Raw genomic sequence first — 21,019 nt, 5'->3', positions numbered from 1 at the left:
AAAGTCCCTGCTGGCGAGGTGGTACTTTTTCAAAGTTCCGGAACTTTCGGGGGCGGGACATGGGCGCTAAACATCCTGATTGGTTGAGTTCAACCACCATTTATTCGGATCAACATTTTCAAAATAATACTGTTATTGTGTCATGAAATGTAATTTTAAAAGTATTTCAGGTGAGAATGTAGTTGTTTAAAACTCAAATCTGTGGTTTATTTATAAAAACAGCGCCTATTTAAAAATGTGTTTCGCCGATTTCGGAGACGGTAACAGTAATCACGTATCCGCCGAGAGCAGACTCACTTCGGCTAGACCTTCTGATGTGTGCCGCTGGCTCTGATGTCTCTTTAGTGGTTAAACATAAAATATCATTCGTTTTGGGTAAATCTAACATGTAATCTTTGGTCTGTATTCAATTTGTCTACATGTTAAAATAAAAATAAAAAAAGGCAAATTGATATAATATTTAGTTTCATTGTAATGGCTGTATATATACACATATCCCTGAACTAAGTACATTTCTGCAGCTATTATTATGTTTAAATGAAAATGAAAGAAGGCAGTGGTATTTGATATCCTATTTCGTTTTATTGTAAATATACAGAGGAAAATTGCAGTAGCCATGGTCAGCTGATTGATGTTATGAAGTGCTTCTGTTTGCAGAATTACCGGTTTTGCGTCGTCGCGGACATCACACTACTGAGTCGAATGCGCAAAGACCGAACTACAGAGGATGCATTTCTAAATTCAGCATACTTTGTATTTAGAAACGTGCACAAGCCTACATCACCAGACTATTTGCCAGATAATCCCGGTACTTTAGACCGCGGTGAAAACAGGTCTGGGGGGAAAAAAGGTTCCTGGGGAAAACAAAGTTATTTCGGTGGAAACGCTGCTTTTGGTAACTCTGGGCTTTTATGATTAAAGCAACATCAACCGAATAAAAGTTGAAGTGAAAATTTAAAACTACCTTAAGTCTCTGGCTTTTAAAATGTTTCAAGGGCAAGAGAAGGAAAGAGATCTTTTATAATGTCTCAAAACATGCACAGATTTACCAAAATACCAAACTCTGTTGAAAGATCTTAAAATAAACTCAAACGTTTCCCAACTTATTTCAACACAAAATGATCTTAGCTATTCTTTCCACTCAGAATTCCTGAACTATGAAACGGCAACCTCTGAGGCTGTTTCACAAACAACTGTTCATTTAGCAATCATTTTGCTTTGCTATTTTTCTGGTCAGACAGTATTGTGAAATTAGGAATCAGAGTGAGAGACTTTCTTACCTCGTAGTGTGTGTTTGTTGGGCCACTGAAACCATGGTAATAGCAGCAAGTAAAGAAGGTAGACTAAAGAGAGAGCGTTGTAGCGAAAGATGCAGGCTGTGGAGAACAAGAGAGACAAAATATCAGTTTTGTACAAGCATAATAGACAAAATTGCATTACATAAAGTATTATAAGCATATACCATTGTATAGTTGTACAACCACTTACTGCTGGAAAATCCAGATAAAACTAGCTTTTGATGGTTTTACAGGAGTATTACATTGCTGACATTTTTAATGATTAAGCAAGTCATGTACATTCATTAGCTGGACCTTATGGTGGTCACAATAGAATTTGAACACACAATGTTTTTTTTTTTGGACCCCTCAAATTATGTGATATGATATGACATGACAATCCGTGGCATCTTTTGTTAAAAATTCAATATTAAACAAATAAACAATCAAAGAATGTACAAATATGCAATGTACTCCACTTTTCTGCAACACTGCAAATGTTTCAGCTTTAAAGTTTGTGCTCTTTTTATTCAAGTAAGAGGTCAAACTATGGTATATAAATATTTTATTGGTCACACAACTTCATGTGATACAAATTCATAGATCAGAGGTTCAATAAACTTGTATTAGTTTCCTTCTTCTGTTGAAAACAAAAGGAGGTATTTTGAATGCTGTTAACAAAACAGCGGCCAGTAGCTCTCAACTGTTTGGAACAACCTGAAGCTGAGTAAATTATGACAGAATTTTCATTTTAGGGCAAACTATGACTTTAAGATCTTGGTCAACCTCGTTAGTTCTGGTGGACCACCTTGGCTCAACTTGAGGAGATCCAAGGTCTAGCAACAAACCAGCTTGACCACCTTAAGCTGACATGGCCTGTTTTTCCAGCTCTTTCGGAACTTTTCTTTTATTCAAATTTGAATGGCTGAGGACAGCAAACTGCTAAGAAAACTAGCTGTCCAAGGCAAAAGACAGAGGAGACAAGGTCACCACTTCACCACGTATTGGCAAACTGACAGATTAACATTAACCGCATTTCCACTGTCGGGCCAGTGCGAGCCAGGTGCTTAAAACGGACCAGGTGGGGCTAATAGCCTCGGGCCAGTAGCACCGAGGCCAGAATAGTGCAGGGTTTCGACAGTCGAGCCTGAAGCACCACTGCGCGTCGCTAAAACACGCCCTTTACATGCTCTCAGGAACAACATCACGCAACCCCATCATTTCACCAACAAAGAGAAGTTATCAGAAAACGTAGAAATAAATCACTTAAATCACACACGAACATGATAAAAGCGGCCGTTTGTTTGCATGCTTTGTTAAATATTCAAATTCAAAAGCATCGATGATTGATCATAATTAATTAATTTATCAGGACTCAAAATTAATCACACTGAAATAAATTTCTTTATATTTTATTTATTTATTTTTAACACTCATGAAAATAGCCTGCTTATTCAGTCGAGTCTGTTTCTGTTCATTTGTAGCCACAGTAGCCTATATACATCACATTAAGAATGAATGATAATATCTTTATTTTTATAAAAGCTCCCGAACAAAAAAAATATTATATTTTTATGATAGTAAACGTGGAGCTATAACTCTTGAGACGAGATTTATGACAGATAATTAGGGCTGGGACAACGCGTCGACGTCATTGCAAAAATATGGAATGGAATTTTAAGAGCAATAAACATATTGCAATGTTAAGGAATTAATGTTTTTTTTCATTTAGATATGTAAATCAACATTTATAATTGCTATTAGTCAATTAATGGGGAGATAATTGATAATCGAATAGGACTGGAAAAACGAATCGTTAGATTAATCGATGCATCGTAAAAATAATCGCTAGATTAATCGTTTAAAAAATAATCGTTTATCCCAGCCCTACAGATAATATAAGTTACTAAATAAATACACAATTGTGATCGAGATTAAGAAGCTGACGTCTGATTTCTCCTGGTTGCATTTACCATGTTTACTATGGTAATGTTAATGTTTAGCGTGCACTGTCTTTTACATCGCTTATAAATATTTCTGCCTTGTTTAGTGATTATAATCCACATCGGATCAAGTTATTTCAAACACTCGCTGTTGACTAAGAGTGAGTTTTGAGCTCAACTTATTTTAAAAAGTCTTTAATACCGGTGGTAAAGCTGTTATCTTTATGAAATGATCTGTAGCGCTGAGCAATCCAGATGCGGAGAAGCTCCTCCTTTGTTCATAACCCCTCCTCTAGCCCCAGCTGGCCCACTTTGGCCCAAGACAAGGCACGATCAAGCCCCGGAAGTGACAGTGGAAAGCGACTGGCCCTGGCACGCACTAGCACATCCGGTTTAAGCTCGACAGTGGAAATGCAGCTAATGTATACTTTCTGTTGGTTTTGGCTGAATTAATCTGGCTCTAAATTTGTACATTTTTCAGTTGTTTGACTATTTCCAAAGTCATTGCAATTGTTGCTACCTTTTGTTCGGTCTCAGCTGGATGGCGTGCAGATGTACCCATGGTACTCAAGTCTTTGATAATGCTAATGATGCACTTTTGAACCTTTGTGTTTGCTCTAATCAAGCTGAGAGATCCATGTGTAAAGCATTATGGGACTAGTTTCCAACCCTTTGAGGGTTTGCCAAGGCATACAGGAGTTATCTGCCTCCTATTGCGACTAGAAAAGGATACCTTTCCCTGACTCGCATGCTATCTCAACAACACCTCAGATTCTCCAAAATACGTTTACTGTTCCTTAATCTCTGAATCACACACATAACTGAAGCTTTGTTAGAGAAGTCTGTCCCTGGCTGGTAGCCATAAAGTTTCACAGGCCTGAAGGCTACGGCGCTGTAACTACAGCACCATTACAACGCTGGAACAAAGACATACAGTGTTCAGTATTCAGGGCCGCTCATACTGCCTCATGACCTCACCAGAAAAACAGTCTATTAATTCAGGAAATCATAGAGGTGAACATACAATGCTGGATTCTTTGACAGCCCTTGGTGATATCAGAGTGTTCATAAATGGGACAGATTTTGGGTAGGATCTAGTTTTGATAAAAGTTCACGGGAATGAGAAGCTGCAGAGAGACGGTTATGTGATCAAAGCATGATGGAGTCACCCGAGGCTTATCTGTGTTTTCACTGATCTAATAGAAACACAGCAGGGACTGGTAAAACACTAATCATAAGCAAGCACTAGCGGCTTACAGCTTACTTTTCCAACTTATCTGGTTTCACTAACTGCACATTGCAGCAGAAGTGTGTCGATACAGAGATATCACTTCCAATTAGGAATCAGTTATTATGACTTCCAAAGTAAATGTATTTACTTCCAAGATTAACTGAATATGTTTAACACTGTGAAATGCATTTAGTGTACGGAAGGTAGAGTAATGCGTTTTAATTTTTTTTTAATAAATTGTTTCAGTGGTCATATACTGACAAATGTTGTTGTTAAAAAAACATAAAACAAAAGATAAAAAGTCCCATAGCTTCTCATTTTTAATATGAGGTCATGAACACTGCAAGCAAAATAATTATAATACAATTTTGGGGGGAAAAAATGTAATAGTTCCAGATGTTATACCATTTCACTGTATCATTAAGTTGTTTTGACAGTTTTCAACTGTTAATGCTCACATATGCTACAGAGAAGTATAACTTTTAACTTATTGTATGCTTATTGGTGCTAAAAATATATTTCAGTTATGTCGAGATGTCACAGCACAAGAATTTATAAATTAGTAGTTTCACATTAACATTATAATTTGAAATAATAGAATTAGATTTTTCCTGAGAAAAGGCATGAAAAAAGTTTTTTTTTTTTTTTACATTTTTGCCTTTTTATATTTTTTATGTACTTTTATGATTAGTCTATATATTTTATTTGCCTAATTAAATATATTTATTGCATTTCTACTGGTAGTGGTCATTATACATTTCTGTATTTCAAAACTGTATTATGGTGAAATCCCATCCATCATTTTCTACTGCTTTCTTTTCTTTTGCATATTACAGTTGCTTTGGTGCATTTCTCGAATCGTCCTTAATATTTGCAAAGAAGTATGTGTATTTCTCAAAACTATTTGTACAAACACACAATGAATTACCTGCAAAAGCCTGTAACTTACTCAAAATCTTGACATTAGCAACCGATAATGCTGGAAACCGCAGATAAATATACATAATCAATTGCATGAATGTACCACAGCAATTGCAACTTGTTCAAAAGAATGAGAAACTGCTTTTATGATGTGCACAAGTACCTAGATGATGTGGAGGTAGAACAAGTAGTACTGTATAAGTTCAGAATTTCATTTCTGATCTGAGAAATGCACCAAAGCAACTGAGAAAAAATGTAGTGGTACAATCTCTCTCTCTTTTGCCACTACTTTCACCCATTCACAGACTTAACCATTGCTTACTTTAATTTCAGATACACATTCATCCAGCTGTCACTGTAAATGAAATACTAACATTTTCCACTTACTAATTTCAAAAACAGAAATAAACTAAAAACACAAACACTAATTTTAGAGTGTTTGTATCAACATGAGAGGGCCCCAGTAAATGTCCACAGGTCCTCAAAATTATTATAAAACACTAACCCCCCATTTCAGAGTCTAGGCTTAAGTCTAGTACCAGACGTTTAAACTGAAAAAAACTCACACTAATTCATCTTAAAATATTTAAGTGCCCTTGTTTTTTTCAAGGGCACGTTCAAAAAAATTGCTTAAATGTCTTAATTGAACCGTGGCCTAATCCTGGCTTAGTGTAAGCTATGTCTGTGAAACCAGGCCTAAAAAAAGATTTGCAATATGTGATTTGACATCTCGTTACTGTACTTTTAATTTTTCACATCAACAATAGATCAAACCATTTTTACATACAATTCTTAAAACATCTGAAATCTATTTAAAACACAAACACAAACACACACACAGTTGTTTCAGGTGCCTTTTGAACATTGTCTTGGATACATAAGACATAAAACTCAATTTAGTCTTGTGAGTTATGAAAGCGAGAGCAACTTCTAAGCAATAAAATTATTCTCCCAGAAGGTATACTTGTATGAGAGGGCCGAGCTGCACTGGGACACATGAGTTTACAGTTACACCTCTGAGTGTCTCTGCTGTTCTGCACTGAACTGCTTCAGGACACTGGATGGCTGCTGGAAATTATGGTAATTTTGGACCTGGAAAAACCAACAGCCACACCACAGGTCTAGGATCACGACATACCTGCTTTACAAAACACACATACCAAAGACAGTTAAAAAAAGCCTCTAGACATTTGGGCAGACATACTGCCCTAGTGAGGCCCTGTCCACTCAACAACCATCTAACCCATAAACCATTCATTATGAAGCTGCTAATTTTGCTTAAAGTGGAGCTGGATTTGCAGTTCAGCCATCATCCTAAAAAGACGTATTCCAGCTATACCTTCACAAGCCACACATCCTTTGCTCTCCCAATTTGAACTGTTGCTTCTACATTAGTGCCCCTTTATGTTGTCAGAGGTGTTTTACCAACCATTACAATTTGTGCCACAGACTATTTCCGCCTACGTAATAGATACATTTATTTTATAAAAAATATATTTTTGTCAGTGATTAACCATGTCTGAAAATAAACAATAATAAATGCTTTTAAAACTCCCATATTCCATATATTTGGAATATATGGAATAAACAAACTTAACTACCAAATTAAGTTTATTTAAAAACATTTTAATAGCCCAAAAGGTTATCTAATCAAATTCATTAATTATAATTTTAACAATAAAATTGCCCTATGTCTTGGGTTATTTATTTCTGAATGAATGAAATTCTGTTTTGTCTGTAAAAAAAGAAAAAAGAAAAGATTCAATAGAAAAATTTTAGTTCTCAAAAATGGTGGTTATCAAATAAATGTATGAACTTTAACAATTAAAAAAATTACAAGAAATTAAAGACTTATAACTGAAACTGAAACATAGGTGCCAAATTGTCTGTAACGCCTTAAAAATGATGTTTTAAAAAAAACTAATATCATTATTGTTACTATTACTTTGAGAAATATATTCTGCTGTTTAATAGTAGTATATTGTTGTCTTTTGCCCCCCCTCCCAAGTTAAACTGGCATGTATTTGGTGGGTTGTAGTGAAAATCCTTAGAGGTAAAATGTGTTTGAAGTGAAGTGAACTGTCCTCATATAGTGAGATGACAGATGCTGGAAAACTTCAGATTTCATATTTAAAAGCATTTCCTTTTTCTTTTTTTTTGTGGTTTAATATTCACAGACACTACACTAGTCCACGTCAGATTCGAAGAGGTATAAAGAGGACTTTTGATTTATTCATTCAAATTTGGCCAAATTCCCTGACAGTCTGTGTAAATTCCATTTTCCATCCATAACTGGATTCTCCATGATTCGGTTCACATTTTCCACATCACAGAAATCATAAGGCTTGTTTTATTTCATGATTGAAAATTACTTCTAATAGTAATTGCAAATTGAAAAAAAAAAAATAAAATAAAAATAAAAATATGCAAGAGAAGTAAGAAAACAACTTAAGTTATGTATGTATTTCCATCCCCTAACATTCCAAATAAAGATATACAGTGCTCCATAGCAAAGATAAAACATGACTATATTCTGACTCCTACAGTTTTGCTGCAATGTCTGTGAGAAACACTCCCTCTGCTTAAACTTTAGTTGCCTGTCTGTAACACTGTAACACATTTCAAATAAACACAACACACATGTGCTTCCTGCACTTACAGCAACATTAGAGGTTGTTACAAACAATGGGGGCCCTTTAGCCTACAAAATGGAAAAAAGGGAACAAGGTAAAATAGAGGACACAAAGTCAACCATAAGATGCTCTGCATATGAGGAGTTTAAAAACATGTCAACATGGGCGGTTCTTTACAGTAACATTCGAGCTGCCACAGCTGGATGTACCACTGACCTCACTTAAACAGAATGTGTGTGTGTTTGCTGTGTGAAAGAGAAAGGAAAACATGTATATACACATCTTAATCTTAACACAATTAGGCTTTATTCTAGCTTAAAGCATTTTTTGCAACACTTGAATATAGGTAGGTTTCATTAAAATGTATAATTTTAAGCAAAAAGTTGAGAAAATCAAATTTTTATCAAGAACTATATCTGAATAATATTCAGTACAATTATCAAAGCATAAATCCATAGATCGCTTCCAAAGATTGCAGAGATATGTACCACTTCCTGGATCAACATTTTACATCTGTAACATTTTGCAGTTTTCGTTTATATGGTCTATTCCTGATGATCGCATTATTTTTCATATGCATCTGTTTACATAAGAGATTGCTCATTTTTCCATCCTGTTCATGTTTTTTTTTTTTTAGTCCCGGAGGTTTTGTACTCATTCATAAGATGTGTAATAGCGCCCTGAATGTGTAGCAGTGAAAACACGAAAAAAAGCCATAAAAACTTGTCTTTGGCAGAGAAGCGTTGTCTTCTAAATGACGAGATAACTCGTCAGTGATGGGGAAAGGGTTAATGAATATCATTCAATTTTTGGGGGGGCGGGGGTTAAGACAATCTATAATCAGAAGGTTAACATAAATAATAATAACAACAAGAAAGGATAACAACAACAACAACAACAACTGCATTTAGGTCCAAAATGATATAGTTCCCGTGAACGCAAACGCCTGGCTGGTCAGGTTTGGTGAGGCTCTCTCTCAACATACAAACGAGACAACAGCAATAAATAAAATATTTTAAAGGGAGGGTGAAATGCTATTTCATGCATACTGAGTTTTTACACTGTTAAAGAGTTGGATTCCCATGCTAAACATGGACAAAGTTTCAAAAATTAAGTTGTACGTTTGAAGGAGTATTTCTGTTCCAAAAATACTCCTTCCGGTTTGTCACAAGTTTCGGAAAGTTTTTTTCGAGTATGGCTCTGTGTGACGTTAGATGGAGCGGAATTTCCTTATATGGGTCTTAAGGGCACTTCTCCCGGAAGAGCGCGCGCTCCCATAGAGCAGAGCAGAGAGAGGCTGTGCACAGACAATCACTGATCAGAGCGAGAGCGTCGCGAAATGTCACAAAAGGAGTGTGTTTTTAGTTGCCAGGGCAAGACAACCCTGCACAGATTACCAAAGAAAAAACAGCATTAAGGGACCAGTGGATTGAGTTTATTTTTACAGAGCATCAACGGAGTTGTGCAAGTGTTTGTGTTTGTTCCCTGCATTTCGAAGATGCTTGTTTTACAAACAAGGCCCAGTTTGACGACGGATTTGCGTATCGTTTATTTCTTAAGGATGATGCAATCCCAACGAAAAAGGGTCACGATCATGTGTTGGAACTGCAGGCGGTGAGTAAAACTGCTTAAAATGTCTCTGCCTCCTTGTTAGTGCGTACGCCTCCCATGCCGGAGACCCAGGTTATAGCCTCGCTCGGAGCGAGTTGTTGCTGCTGCTGCTCTCGTTCAGTTTCAGCCTCGGGATCTGATTCTGGATCATAAATATACGCTGAATCTGACTGTTAGCCATGGTTTGTTTGGGATGATGGTTTTTTCCTCAAGGTAATGTCAGCTTCCAAACGCTCTCAACGCAAAAGCCTACTGGCGCTCGTGATTCTTTAGCTCCGCCCACACGTCACGCCTCCAGCCGGTCGTGTTTTTCCGGGAAAGACTATCTTTCTCTTATGAATATAATAAAACTAAATACTTTTTGGAGTTATGAAGGATGCAGTACTACTCTATAGGTACTCAAGATTAACAGGAGATTGAGTGAAAACGAGCATTTCACCCCCCCTTTAACAAGGAATATGCCAACGATACCTATTTCAAAGAAAGCATGCAGATTAGGAGTTACTGAGCTTGCTTGATGGTGGAAAAGTAAACCGGATGCAACACAACCGCGTTGCGACAGGTTTAGTCTGTTTAGTGTCTATACAGGACATTTGAACTCTGTGTCAGTACCTCACAGACCAGACGGGGATTTATCATGTCGTGTCATGCTGTTCCAGTGTAGCGTTTAATTTTAGTGTGCTGCAGGCGGCGTTCACTGATGTAAGTGTTCAAATTAACATGAACTGAAGAGATAAATAGGGTGTGTTAGATGAGTGAGTGCTGGGCTGATTTCAGAGACATGTGTATAAATATATGTAAATATGTACTGTATATAATATTTATAAAATACTGTATGAATGTACTGTATATAATATTTATAAATATTATATATATTATTATATATATATTACATGCATGCACAGTTTAAGTCAGCTTTAAACACCTTTTTGGTAATTCCATAACTTAACTGACTACGACACTGCATGCGCACAGTTTATTTCTTGTCATGAGAAAAAGTGACAGAAGCAGAATTTGTGATTGGGGTGGCCAACCCTAGCCCCGTCCCTACGTTAAACATCACATACAGGAATGCTACTGTAATAGAAATCATAACATGGCCTCAGGAATACTTCCAGAAAACATTGTCAGTGAACACAATTCCCTGTCCCATTCACCGTTGCCGGCTAAAACTCTATAGGTCAAAAAAGAAGCCATATCTAAACATGATCCAGAAGTGCAGGCGTTTTCTCTGGGCCAAGAGGAAAACTGTTCTGTGGTCTGATTAATCAAAATTTGAAATTCTTTTTGGAAAACTGTGACGCCATGTCATCCGGACTAAAGAGGACAAGGACAACCCAAGTTGTTATCAGCGCTCAGTTCAGAAGCCTGCATCTCTGATGGTATGGGGTTGCATGAGTGCTTGTTACATGGGCAGCTTACACATCTGGAAAGGCACAATCAATGCTGAAAAGGTATATACAAATTCTAGAACAACATATGCTCCCATCCAGACGTCGTCTCTTTCAGGGAAGACCTTGTATTTTCCAACATGACACTGGTAAACGTGGCCTTGTCCCAACTTTTTTGAGATGTGTTGATGCCATGTAATTTAAATCAACTTATTTTTCTCTTAAAATGATACATTTCTCATTTTAAACATTTGATATGTCATCTATGTTGTATTCTGAATAAAATATTGAAATTTGAGACTTCCACATCATTGCATTCTATTTTTATTCAAAATTTGTACAGTGTCCCAACTTTTTTGACATGGACTTTAAACACAACTGGAGTCTTTTATCATTAACTACTGATATCATAAAGAAAGAACTTGGAATTTACTTTAATGTTTTTATTATATCTGCGTCAGGTATTTCCTGCACGCAATACATGCAACGCAAATGGCCCTTGTCTGTCATGGCCTCCTAATAATCTCGATCCACTTGATTGGTTCTATCTCTCTCTCTCTCCTCTCCAACTGTAGCTGGTGTGTTGTGAGGTGGATGATGCACACTGGTGGTATCTGAGGAGAGACCCCCCCCCACTTAATTGCAAAGTGTTTTATGTGTACAGCAATTCACAATAAAGCACTATATATACATTCATCATTCATTCATTCATTCATTATTTGGGTGCATGAAAACATATTGACTATAAGAGTCAAAAAGTAAAACAAGTAGACTGTACGTTTCTACTCATATTTACATCTGGCCTTCTTATTGGAGGATACATTTCAGGGTAAAAGTTCTTAAAGGAATTGTTCCCTCTAAAATAAAAAAGAATATTTAATTCACACTCCACCATGTTATTATAAACCCTTATGACTTTCTATCTTTGTTCCGTGGAACACAAAAAAAAAAAAAAAAAAATAACATTACAAACAGTATTTGTAGAAAAAAAATACAAAAATCTGCATTTTCCCTTGCAAAAAGCGATATAATCACTTCAGAAGAGATACAGTAAGATGTAAAAACACAAGAGTCAGCAATTGTTCACAAAATCACAGAGCAAACAAATTTATTTTCAGTGAAAATTAGCAATATCATATCATAAGTGACCAAACGGAGTGAAGATATTGAAACTCACACAATCCACTGCCTGATATAGTTGGATACAGCAGTCAGTTAAGAACACATATTAGAAATCAACACTACAGTGACCTGGTGACCTCTCGTAATTTAATGGCAGTCAGTGTGAACACCCTTTAATTTACAAGTATTTATTAGCCATTTAAATAACCAACCCTGGTATCTGAGCTCTAGTCTCAGCTTCAGATGACATGCCCAGAGGCTACCCACAAATCATCAGCAGCATACTGCAATCAAAATGAGCAAGAGCTCTTTTAAAACAGCAATCAGACTGGCTTTACAAAACATCTGGGTTTGAGGACACACAGCTTGCCAGGAAACAAAAGTTGTGTTATAAGTTCTCAAACTGCTACAATAAGCAGTTCCAAAGAAGAACCAATCACAGATTTGCCAACATTTGAAGTGTTCATGGCACTGAACATCTGAAAGATTTATACATGCAAGTCAGATGGTCTTTTCCTGTCCAAATGGGCAAAAAAAAAACAGCAATGACCAGAATTTAAAGTAAAACTCTAATTTCCACTTGAAAACTGAGAACTGAACACTGTTGACAGCTTCAACAAAGACAACTCAACACCTTTTTGAGAAAGTGTATTAATTCAAGGATTAGTTAAGAGGACGTTCTCCATCAACTGTGACTTCTCCATCCAGGGAGCCTCCAAAACACTATAATGTAATTATAATTGAAATATAACTATAATATAATATAATTAAAGCTTGCTCCGTTATTTTTGGAAGAGCATGCATGCGTGACAGAGTTTAAGTGTGATCTGATTCCAGAAGCAGTTCCCAGAAATTAACAATTCATACCTGGCATTACTACTGAGAGTTTTTGTAATAAAGTAACCTGTTACTTGCAACCTAACGGTTGTGTTGTCAGTCTTTTGTGTTAATTTCCTCCATTGGCCAGCCAAACCCGAGCGCCACCCAGCAGTCTGGATAAATATTGCTAGTGTTGTTGTGTGTCGGCGCAAAGCAACCTAAATCCGGCTCGTCCATTGTTTGTGTTGATAAGGAAGTTATGGTAATGTGGTATTGTTCTTATGTTTATTAGTATTTGTGTCTATATTTGTATTTTATTTTAACTGAATTTTGTTTCTGTAAACATTTTGTTAGTTCATATGTGTATATAAACATGAGCTATGTGCTATAGTTACATAATTTACCTCATTAATGTTTTAACCAAAGGGGAATATTTATCTATGTTTGTTTGTTCCTTTGCACTATGTTTTCTTTGTTACTTTATTTATAGCTTTGGTTGTTGTCCTATTAGGACTTTCAGCTCTCGAGCAACGTAAATAAACATTCACTTTAAACCAGCACTTTTCAATTCCAGTCCTCGCGCCTCCCAGCTCTGCATATTTTGTATTTCTCTCTGTTAACACAACTGATTCAGATAATCAGCTCATTAGAATTGAATCTCCATGCATGACCTGTGTTCCCATTGACATCGTCCCTACACAGTGTTCATTGCTCCCTACTCCCTGAGCAGGGGAAATCTGTTGAAGTTTACCTCACTTCTGAACATTCATCCACGAACTTGTGCTGTGCAACGTCTTCACACACGGAAAAGTATGACATCATATCTTATTATATATCTTATCACATCTTGCACACTTCAGTGCACTTTGAATGGAACATATACATTTACTTCGAACTGGAATCATGGCAGAATATCCTGTTACGCCTACTTTGCAGGGCACCTATGTTTGAATAGAACAAACGTCTGAAGCGATAAGAGAAACATACAAAATCTGCAGAGCAGGGGGGCACGAGGACTGGAATAGAGAACCGCTGCTTTAACCTATAACACCTCTGCGAGTATTGGCATAATTTTTGGGGGAATTTTCACCTGATATTTGGTCTGCAAAGCCCCTTTGTCTCACATTTGGTTTCAGAATTGGGATGGCTACTTGGAAGACTGTGATGAAAAGAAGGAAGCCTAGGGTGGGGCTTCACTCCCAGACCAAAGCTGTGGCTGAGAAGGATATGGCCTGGGACACTGTTAAGTCTACAGAGAAGGAGGATCTCCCGTTTGCTTGTCCCAAATCCATGTCACCTCAAGTCAGACCCATCTCTTCTGCTGCAACATCTGGAGGTGGAATGTATGCTGTGATGAATGATTTCCTGAGTGCACAAGAGCAAAGAGCAGAATTGTCTACTGGAGTAACAGAGTCTACGAGAGTAAATTCTGCAAGCTGTCTACCCAGCTGAAAGTTCAAGTGATGTCGAGAGCCCACAGCTGGAGCTCCCAACACCAGCTGAGCGCAGAGGCACAGGTTACCAGAGAAACCAAAACTCAACAACAGACATGGGGTCCAGCAGCTAGCCAATGCTACGATCAGAGCCAAAATTACTAGTCTTCCAACAAGGGAAGGATATCGAGAACATCTTGCACTGTTTTGAGAGACTTGATAGAACCTGGAAGTGGCCAGAGGACAAGTGGAGTTATCGTCTTGTTCCAGTGGATCCCTACCTGGCCGTGGACAAGGACAGAGAAGAGATTTATGCTGCCCTGAAAGAGGCACTCTTGGAAAAGTTCAAAATCTCTGAAAAGACCTACCATCAGCAGTTCTGTGCTGTTTCAACTCCAGCTGGGGAGTGACAGACAGATTTACCATTAGCTGCAGAACTTGTAGCATTGTTGGGTGAGACCTGATCTGAATACGGAGTAAAAAAACACTGAAATAATAGTCCTGGAAAAGTTACTCCGGGTACTTCCTATGGAAGTCAGTCCTCTCAACCCATGAAAGGTAACTTTAAAAGTTCTACCAGTGGCTCAGATGAACTTGACTTAAATTTGACTTGGATCTCACTCAGAAAGTAGCTTTTTTCTTTTTTTTGCTTTTACAACCAATAAACGGGTCACAAAGAAACAGTGTGTCCAGTTTGTAAATCTAAACTGACTGTTTTTTTTTTTTTTCAACAATGCATGCAAAACACAATATGTTCAAGTGACTGTAATTGGCCAATGTTTGAATGCTGTCTTGGACACTGATAACTCTTTATCATTGCTCAGAAGAGGTCATATGCCACATGTTCCATTTACCAATCTGGTCAATGTACAATGTGTTCATAGGGATGTGAAGCAGTACCCTTAAACAGAAGTTAATGCGTGTGTACAAGACCAGGCTTTTTTGAGGGTCTTGATGTTCAGAACTGCAAAAAGATGATGAGTCATTGAAACCACTGTTTGCTAAAGCATTTGAACCATTCCAAGCTGAAGTGTGGGGAAAATATATTATTTCTGATTATTTCACCCACTTGGAAAAATTGTGATACCTCTGGAAAAGAACAGTGCAGGGCACCAATACATCCTGGTCGTCAGCGATTTTGTGACAAGATATCCTGAGGCTATCCTGAAGCTACTGCATCAACAGCTTGGGATCACTATGATCAAAAACAGCCAATACTGCACCTAGATTGATCGACTGGTGGAGTGCTTTAACCAGACGTTCAGAACATGCTCTGCAAGTTCATCTCTGACACTGGAAGAGACTTGGATAAGTGGCTACCATTCTTGCTGTTTGCCTACAGGGAGGTACCACAAGCATCAGCAGGCTTTTCTCCATTCAAGCTTCTTTATGGATGGTGGATCCAAGGACCAATGGATTTCCAGAGATGAGAAGCCCCTTCATCTGATGAGACAATGAAGTCTGAGAAGGGCATTGTCCAGTACGTCCTTGAGATGAGATATTGCCTGGAGTACTGCAGGGAGATGGCCCAAGTGAACTTCTGTCATGGCCAAAAAGCAAGAAATGAAATGATGTGACCAGCACAACAGGACCCAAGAGTTGCTACCTTGACAAAAGGTACTGTTACTGCTCCATACCTCAATGAACAAACTGCTGATGAAGTGGCAAGAACCCTACACTGTTGTTCACAAGACAGGACCCAGTGACATATGAGATTCATCATCCAGACAAAGGCAAAGCTACACAGAGCACATTAATCTGCTGGAGAAGTGGAAATAACCATCCAGTAAACCTAAAACATTGCAGCTGATCTGTGAAGTGGAAGAGGATCAGGTGGATGAACAACCAGACCAGAAGGTGAGAGGGCCAGCACCACCAGCAGGCATTGATCTTCTTCATCTAGAAGAATCCAAACAGTCTGAGCTGCATCACCTTCTGGATCTTTACCCCTTGCTGTTCCATCAGAGGCCAGGGCAGACCACCTTCTTGATCAGACTCCTTTCAGACAGTGGCCATATCATAAGCTGAATGAAAAGCATAAGTTTACTAAAGCTGAATGGCCCAGTCCAAATTTCCAATCCCATCTTTGCAAAGAGTATTAGCAATTTTCAGGCATCCAGACCCTATACTACGTTCTGGACTCTGCTGGGGCTACTTCATTTTTACCATTTTACTGTTCAGGCTGCATGGGACACCAGCAACCTTCCAACATCTGATGGATCAAGTCCTCCGAGGCTGTGAAGAATGGTCAGCTGATTACCTGGATGACATCGTCATACACCGTACAACTTGGGAAGACCAACTTCTGCACCTTGAAAAGACCCTGAGCAAGATCCAAAAAGCTAACCTGACCTTAAACCTAGCTAAATTTGAGTGGCCAAAATCTGAGACCAACTACCTTCGATACCACCCAGGAAATGGGGAGCTGAGACCTCAAGTGGACAAGGTAGAAGCCATTTGACACAGTCCAATACAGAGAATGAAGAGGTCCCAGTGGTCATTGGTCACCAACGCATGCCCACATGGAGTCTCAGAGCTGCCCACCAAGCATGTTCTATAAATAGACTAAATTATCATTGGGTGATAAATGATATCATATCAAGATTATGATAAAATTTATTTTAACAATGTTGATAAGATCTGAACATTTTTACTCAATATGGATTAATCTAACATTCTATCACACAACAGAAATAAATGTTACAGCAACCAGTCAGTGCATGTCTCCAGCTTTATGCAGTTTAATTTAAGAAAAAATACTGTAAAATACACGGTGAAACTAAAACAAAACTGTGAGACCTTTACAACAAACCATCAAAATAAAGGCCAGTTTAACTTGAAATTATATGACTGAACATATTACTACTTTATACTAAAACGCAATTCACAAAGTAATAATAATATTATTATTATTTTTAAGGAATATCATACAAAGTTATTTTTATTATTATTAATTTATACAGTTCTGTTGTGCAGCATCATGTCTGATAATTTATTTTTTTTTTAAATTGCAATGTATTGTTGTAAATTGATTTTGATTTGATTACATTTTAAAAGATTGATTAAATTGTTAATGCTTTATTAATTTCACTAGACACCATTTTTCATGATCAATTTGTACTGAATCATAAAACATGGAATCCATAAGAAATCAAATGGAAAACACAGATTTTAGGATAGATACATACATATACAGTGGCGGTTTCTCCATTGGGGGATTGGGTGATGTACCATTGAACCACAGTGTTACAGTGTAGCTTTCACTATTCTAGACTGTTGTGTAAACAGTGATTTATGTGACTTCAATTATTTCTTATTAAACTGAAATCGAAGTAAAAAGTTTTTTTTGGAAAAAACACAGTCTTCATTTGCTGCTGAACTGTGTTAACACGCATATAGAAACATGAGGAGATCAAGAGATTTATTCCTAATGTCAGTTTATTTTTAATTAATACTATTGTAGTTCAGTTCCCTTTACATCTTTAACTAGCCGTTTATTTATCAATTGAATGGGTGACCTCTCCTCATTAATCGAGCAAACATTAAAACTTTTTTTTTTTTAATATTTTGAACATTTGTTAGATTGTATGAATTTTCATGATTTTAGTTAAACATGTTTTTTGATTACTAAAATTTTAGTTAACTATTAAAACAATTACCTAGTAACCACACAAAGTCCCCTAGCAACCAAATAATATCTCAGAAAATCTTGGCAACCACAAAAACATGCCCTTGTAAACACCCAAAACACTCTTGTGCCTGTGAGTTTGTGAGCTTGCGAAGTTAATTTAATACACTAATCACAAACTCTACTTAAAACACACAGAGCGCACACAAAAAAATTATTAGGTGAGATAATGAAATATAATGAAGTTTCCAAATCTAACCAAAGGAGTGAATTATTGTCAGGCAAAACTGAAAAGGCGGTAAGGATACTACAATTTGAAGGGAAACATGAAACAACAGCCCACAAATCATCTGCTATCATGACCTCCAGATCAGCCATACTGTGAAACTCTAACTGTCTCTTGACAAGAGTGCCAGCCTTTCTGAAACAGTTTTTCAATCTATTATTAGCATATTACAGCGTTGTAGGCACAGAGATACATTGTGTATACTTCCTCTCAAAACTTCCCCAAGAAGCAGGGTTATAAAGTGAAAGTAATATGAATGATCAAATCTTAGATGCAGTCAACCTGCAAGTGACACTGTAACCAAAACTTTTGCTGTTGTAAGCACACACCCATTTGTGGCCAAATTTTTCTGAATGGTTTCATGCATATAGTCATGTTAATAGTGTCCTATGTGAATATGTTCTGCATTTATTTTTCCCCAGTTTTTCATTATTTTTTTTCTTGAAAATTGAATTTGAATGTGTGGCAACTATAGTTGCCAGTGGGCAAATATGTTGTATTCACCCCTTCAATGTAAAATTTTGAATAGGAGGAGAGCATTTGGCATCTAACTCAAAATAACTGCTTTCAACAGATCTTTATTCATAAACAAATTTATGATGCATAAAAGTCAAAGAACATGCGATGCTTACCCCAAAAAAAGGCTGCATCTAGCTTATAATCTCTTGAATATGAAAACACAATAAATCTGTTGGTCTTAAAATGGAGGAACATAGTGCAGAACAAAGTGCAGCCATTAAGGTGACCCAACAGGGTATTGTGTATCAATAAGTTAAATGAAAAAAAAAAAAAAAAACAGAATTAAAATAAATTAATAAATTAAATAAATAAATAAATAATAAAAAGGGTATACTTGAATGAAAATTACGCATTTATCTGTTTGGTTACCAACATTCTGCAAAATATCTTTTGTGTTCAACAGAAGAAAGAATCTCATAGGTTTGCAACTTGAAGATGACAATTTCGGGTTTTTGGGTGAACTTTCCCTTATGTAAGCAGTTTTAGTATAAGTAGCCTACAAGGAATACTGCAGTGAAGGTACAAGTAATTGTGTAAATTTACATAACAATCTGTGCATACAATACTTTGATATGTAAATATGTAAATTAACATATTTAATGAATAGGCAAATATTGATTAGGTCAAATGGATTAACCTGGACAAAAGTCCTCGATATTCATGACATTAATGATATTCTTTTTCAAATGTATGATTATTTAAATAAGTATCATTTGTAGGCTACACCCATGATTGTTTTATTTATTTAATTATTATTGAACATTCAGGTATCTTCATTCTCAGAAGTGTGTTAAATGAAAATAAATAAATACAATGAAGAAAATTTTACAATCTATATCTATATATATAGATATTTTAGGCCCATAGTATTCAATGGCTTACTGTAATATGTGATTTCATATAATAATGTAAATGCATTACTTGTCTGAATTTCAGCATTACAATGGAATCATAAGCTACTAGTAGAGTTGTTCTGATTCCAATACTAGTATCGGAAATATCACCGATACCACAACAAATTCTGGCATTGGTGAGTACATGAACCCATATACCGATCCGATACCATTTTCTTAAACAAGACCTAGTTATGACCGCTAGCTTTGCCTAACCGCTGCCCAGTTCTTCTTCGCTGAAATGAAAACGCGTTATGGGGCTGTCACACTGCACTTTTCATTCCATTGACTTCCATTCATACGCATGCTAGTAGTATATTCAGCTGTATATACAAATACACACCCAGGTATCGGATCAGTACCCTGTTTCGGCCGATACCCTGAGCCTAGGTATCGGAATCGGTATCGGGAAGAGAAAAAGGGTATCGGAACATTTCTAGCTACTAGTCATAAAATGTATTACCAATTAGGATTAAACGCATCCAAACTGGATAAAGGAGTCCCCTTACAAGACATAATGTAATTAAAGGGAGAAAAAGATGATCGAAATCGATTAATCCCATGTGTTAGCTCTTTATCTTTCCATTCTTCCTTTTGTGTGACTGACTGAAGTTTGTTAACTGCTGCAGTTAAAGGGTTATGTTAAGTTTTAGGTGGGATATCATGAAAGCAAAAGGCAGAAAACAAGACCTATAACTGTGATTTAACAACCTGTTAACACAGTATACCTCATTTCCCCATGATATGTACTTAAAAGTTATTTGCCCACCGACAACTATAGTTGCCACTTGGACTATAATATACAAGTATACAAAAAAAAACTATAGATCTCCTGGAAGATTTGTTTTGTTTGGATGATTCTAGAGACCTTCATGATTATGTAGACATATGTATGTCAACAAAAAATACTTAAGTAACTTTAAAATTACATTTCTTTGGGAGGGTTTTCCTTCGCCATGCTTCCAGGAAGTAGGGGTAGGAAGTTGAGTCTCGTGTGACAGGAAGAAAGTGAATACCTTTTTTTTTTTCTTGTTGAACTGCTTTATTTGATTGTTTGCTTGCATGTCATTGAGAAATGAAACATGGATAACATCTAGAAAAATACTGACAAAAGAAAAAAGACAACTATAAACTGCAGCAACTATAATTGCTAGTGGGCTTAAAAGGATTAACCAATTCCAATCTCTGTGTGTAGAATTTTCATTATTGTTCATGACAGGTGGGTAAGGTCTGGTCTGAAATTATCTCACCGCTCAGGTAAGTTTTGTGAATCAATGGGAGTTAAAGACACTCACAGTTTAGTATGGAAACC

At 36.8% G+C, this 21,019-nt stretch overlaps 1 protein-coding gene across 3 annotated transcripts in view; it reads right to left on the bottom strand.

Annotated features, from left to right (window-relative positions):
- The window catches only part of LOC128016581 (piezo-type mechanosensitive ion channel component 1), a 100,911-nt gene that overhangs the window by 66,296 nt on the left and 13,596 nt on the right, over positions 1-21,019 (bottom strand). For all 3 annotated transcript variants that reach the window (XM_052601206.1, XM_052601207.1, XM_052601205.1), the window contains exon 2: positions 1,281-1,376. In XM_052601206.1, coding sequence (XP_052457166.1) covers positions 1,281-1,376 — 96 coding nt within the window. The remainder of the gene's footprint in view (positions 1-1,280; positions 1,377-21,019) is intronic.

This window comes from Carassius gibelio, chromosome A7, assembly GCF_023724105.1.
Source record: "Carassius gibelio isolate Cgi1373 ecotype wild population from Czech Republic chromosome A7, carGib1.2-hapl.c, whole genome shotgun sequence".
NCBI classification, from domain to species: Eukaryota; Metazoa; Chordata; class Actinopteri; order Cypriniformes; family Cyprinidae; genus Carassius; species Carassius gibelio.
This window is presented reverse-complemented; position numbering and strand designations above follow the sequence as displayed.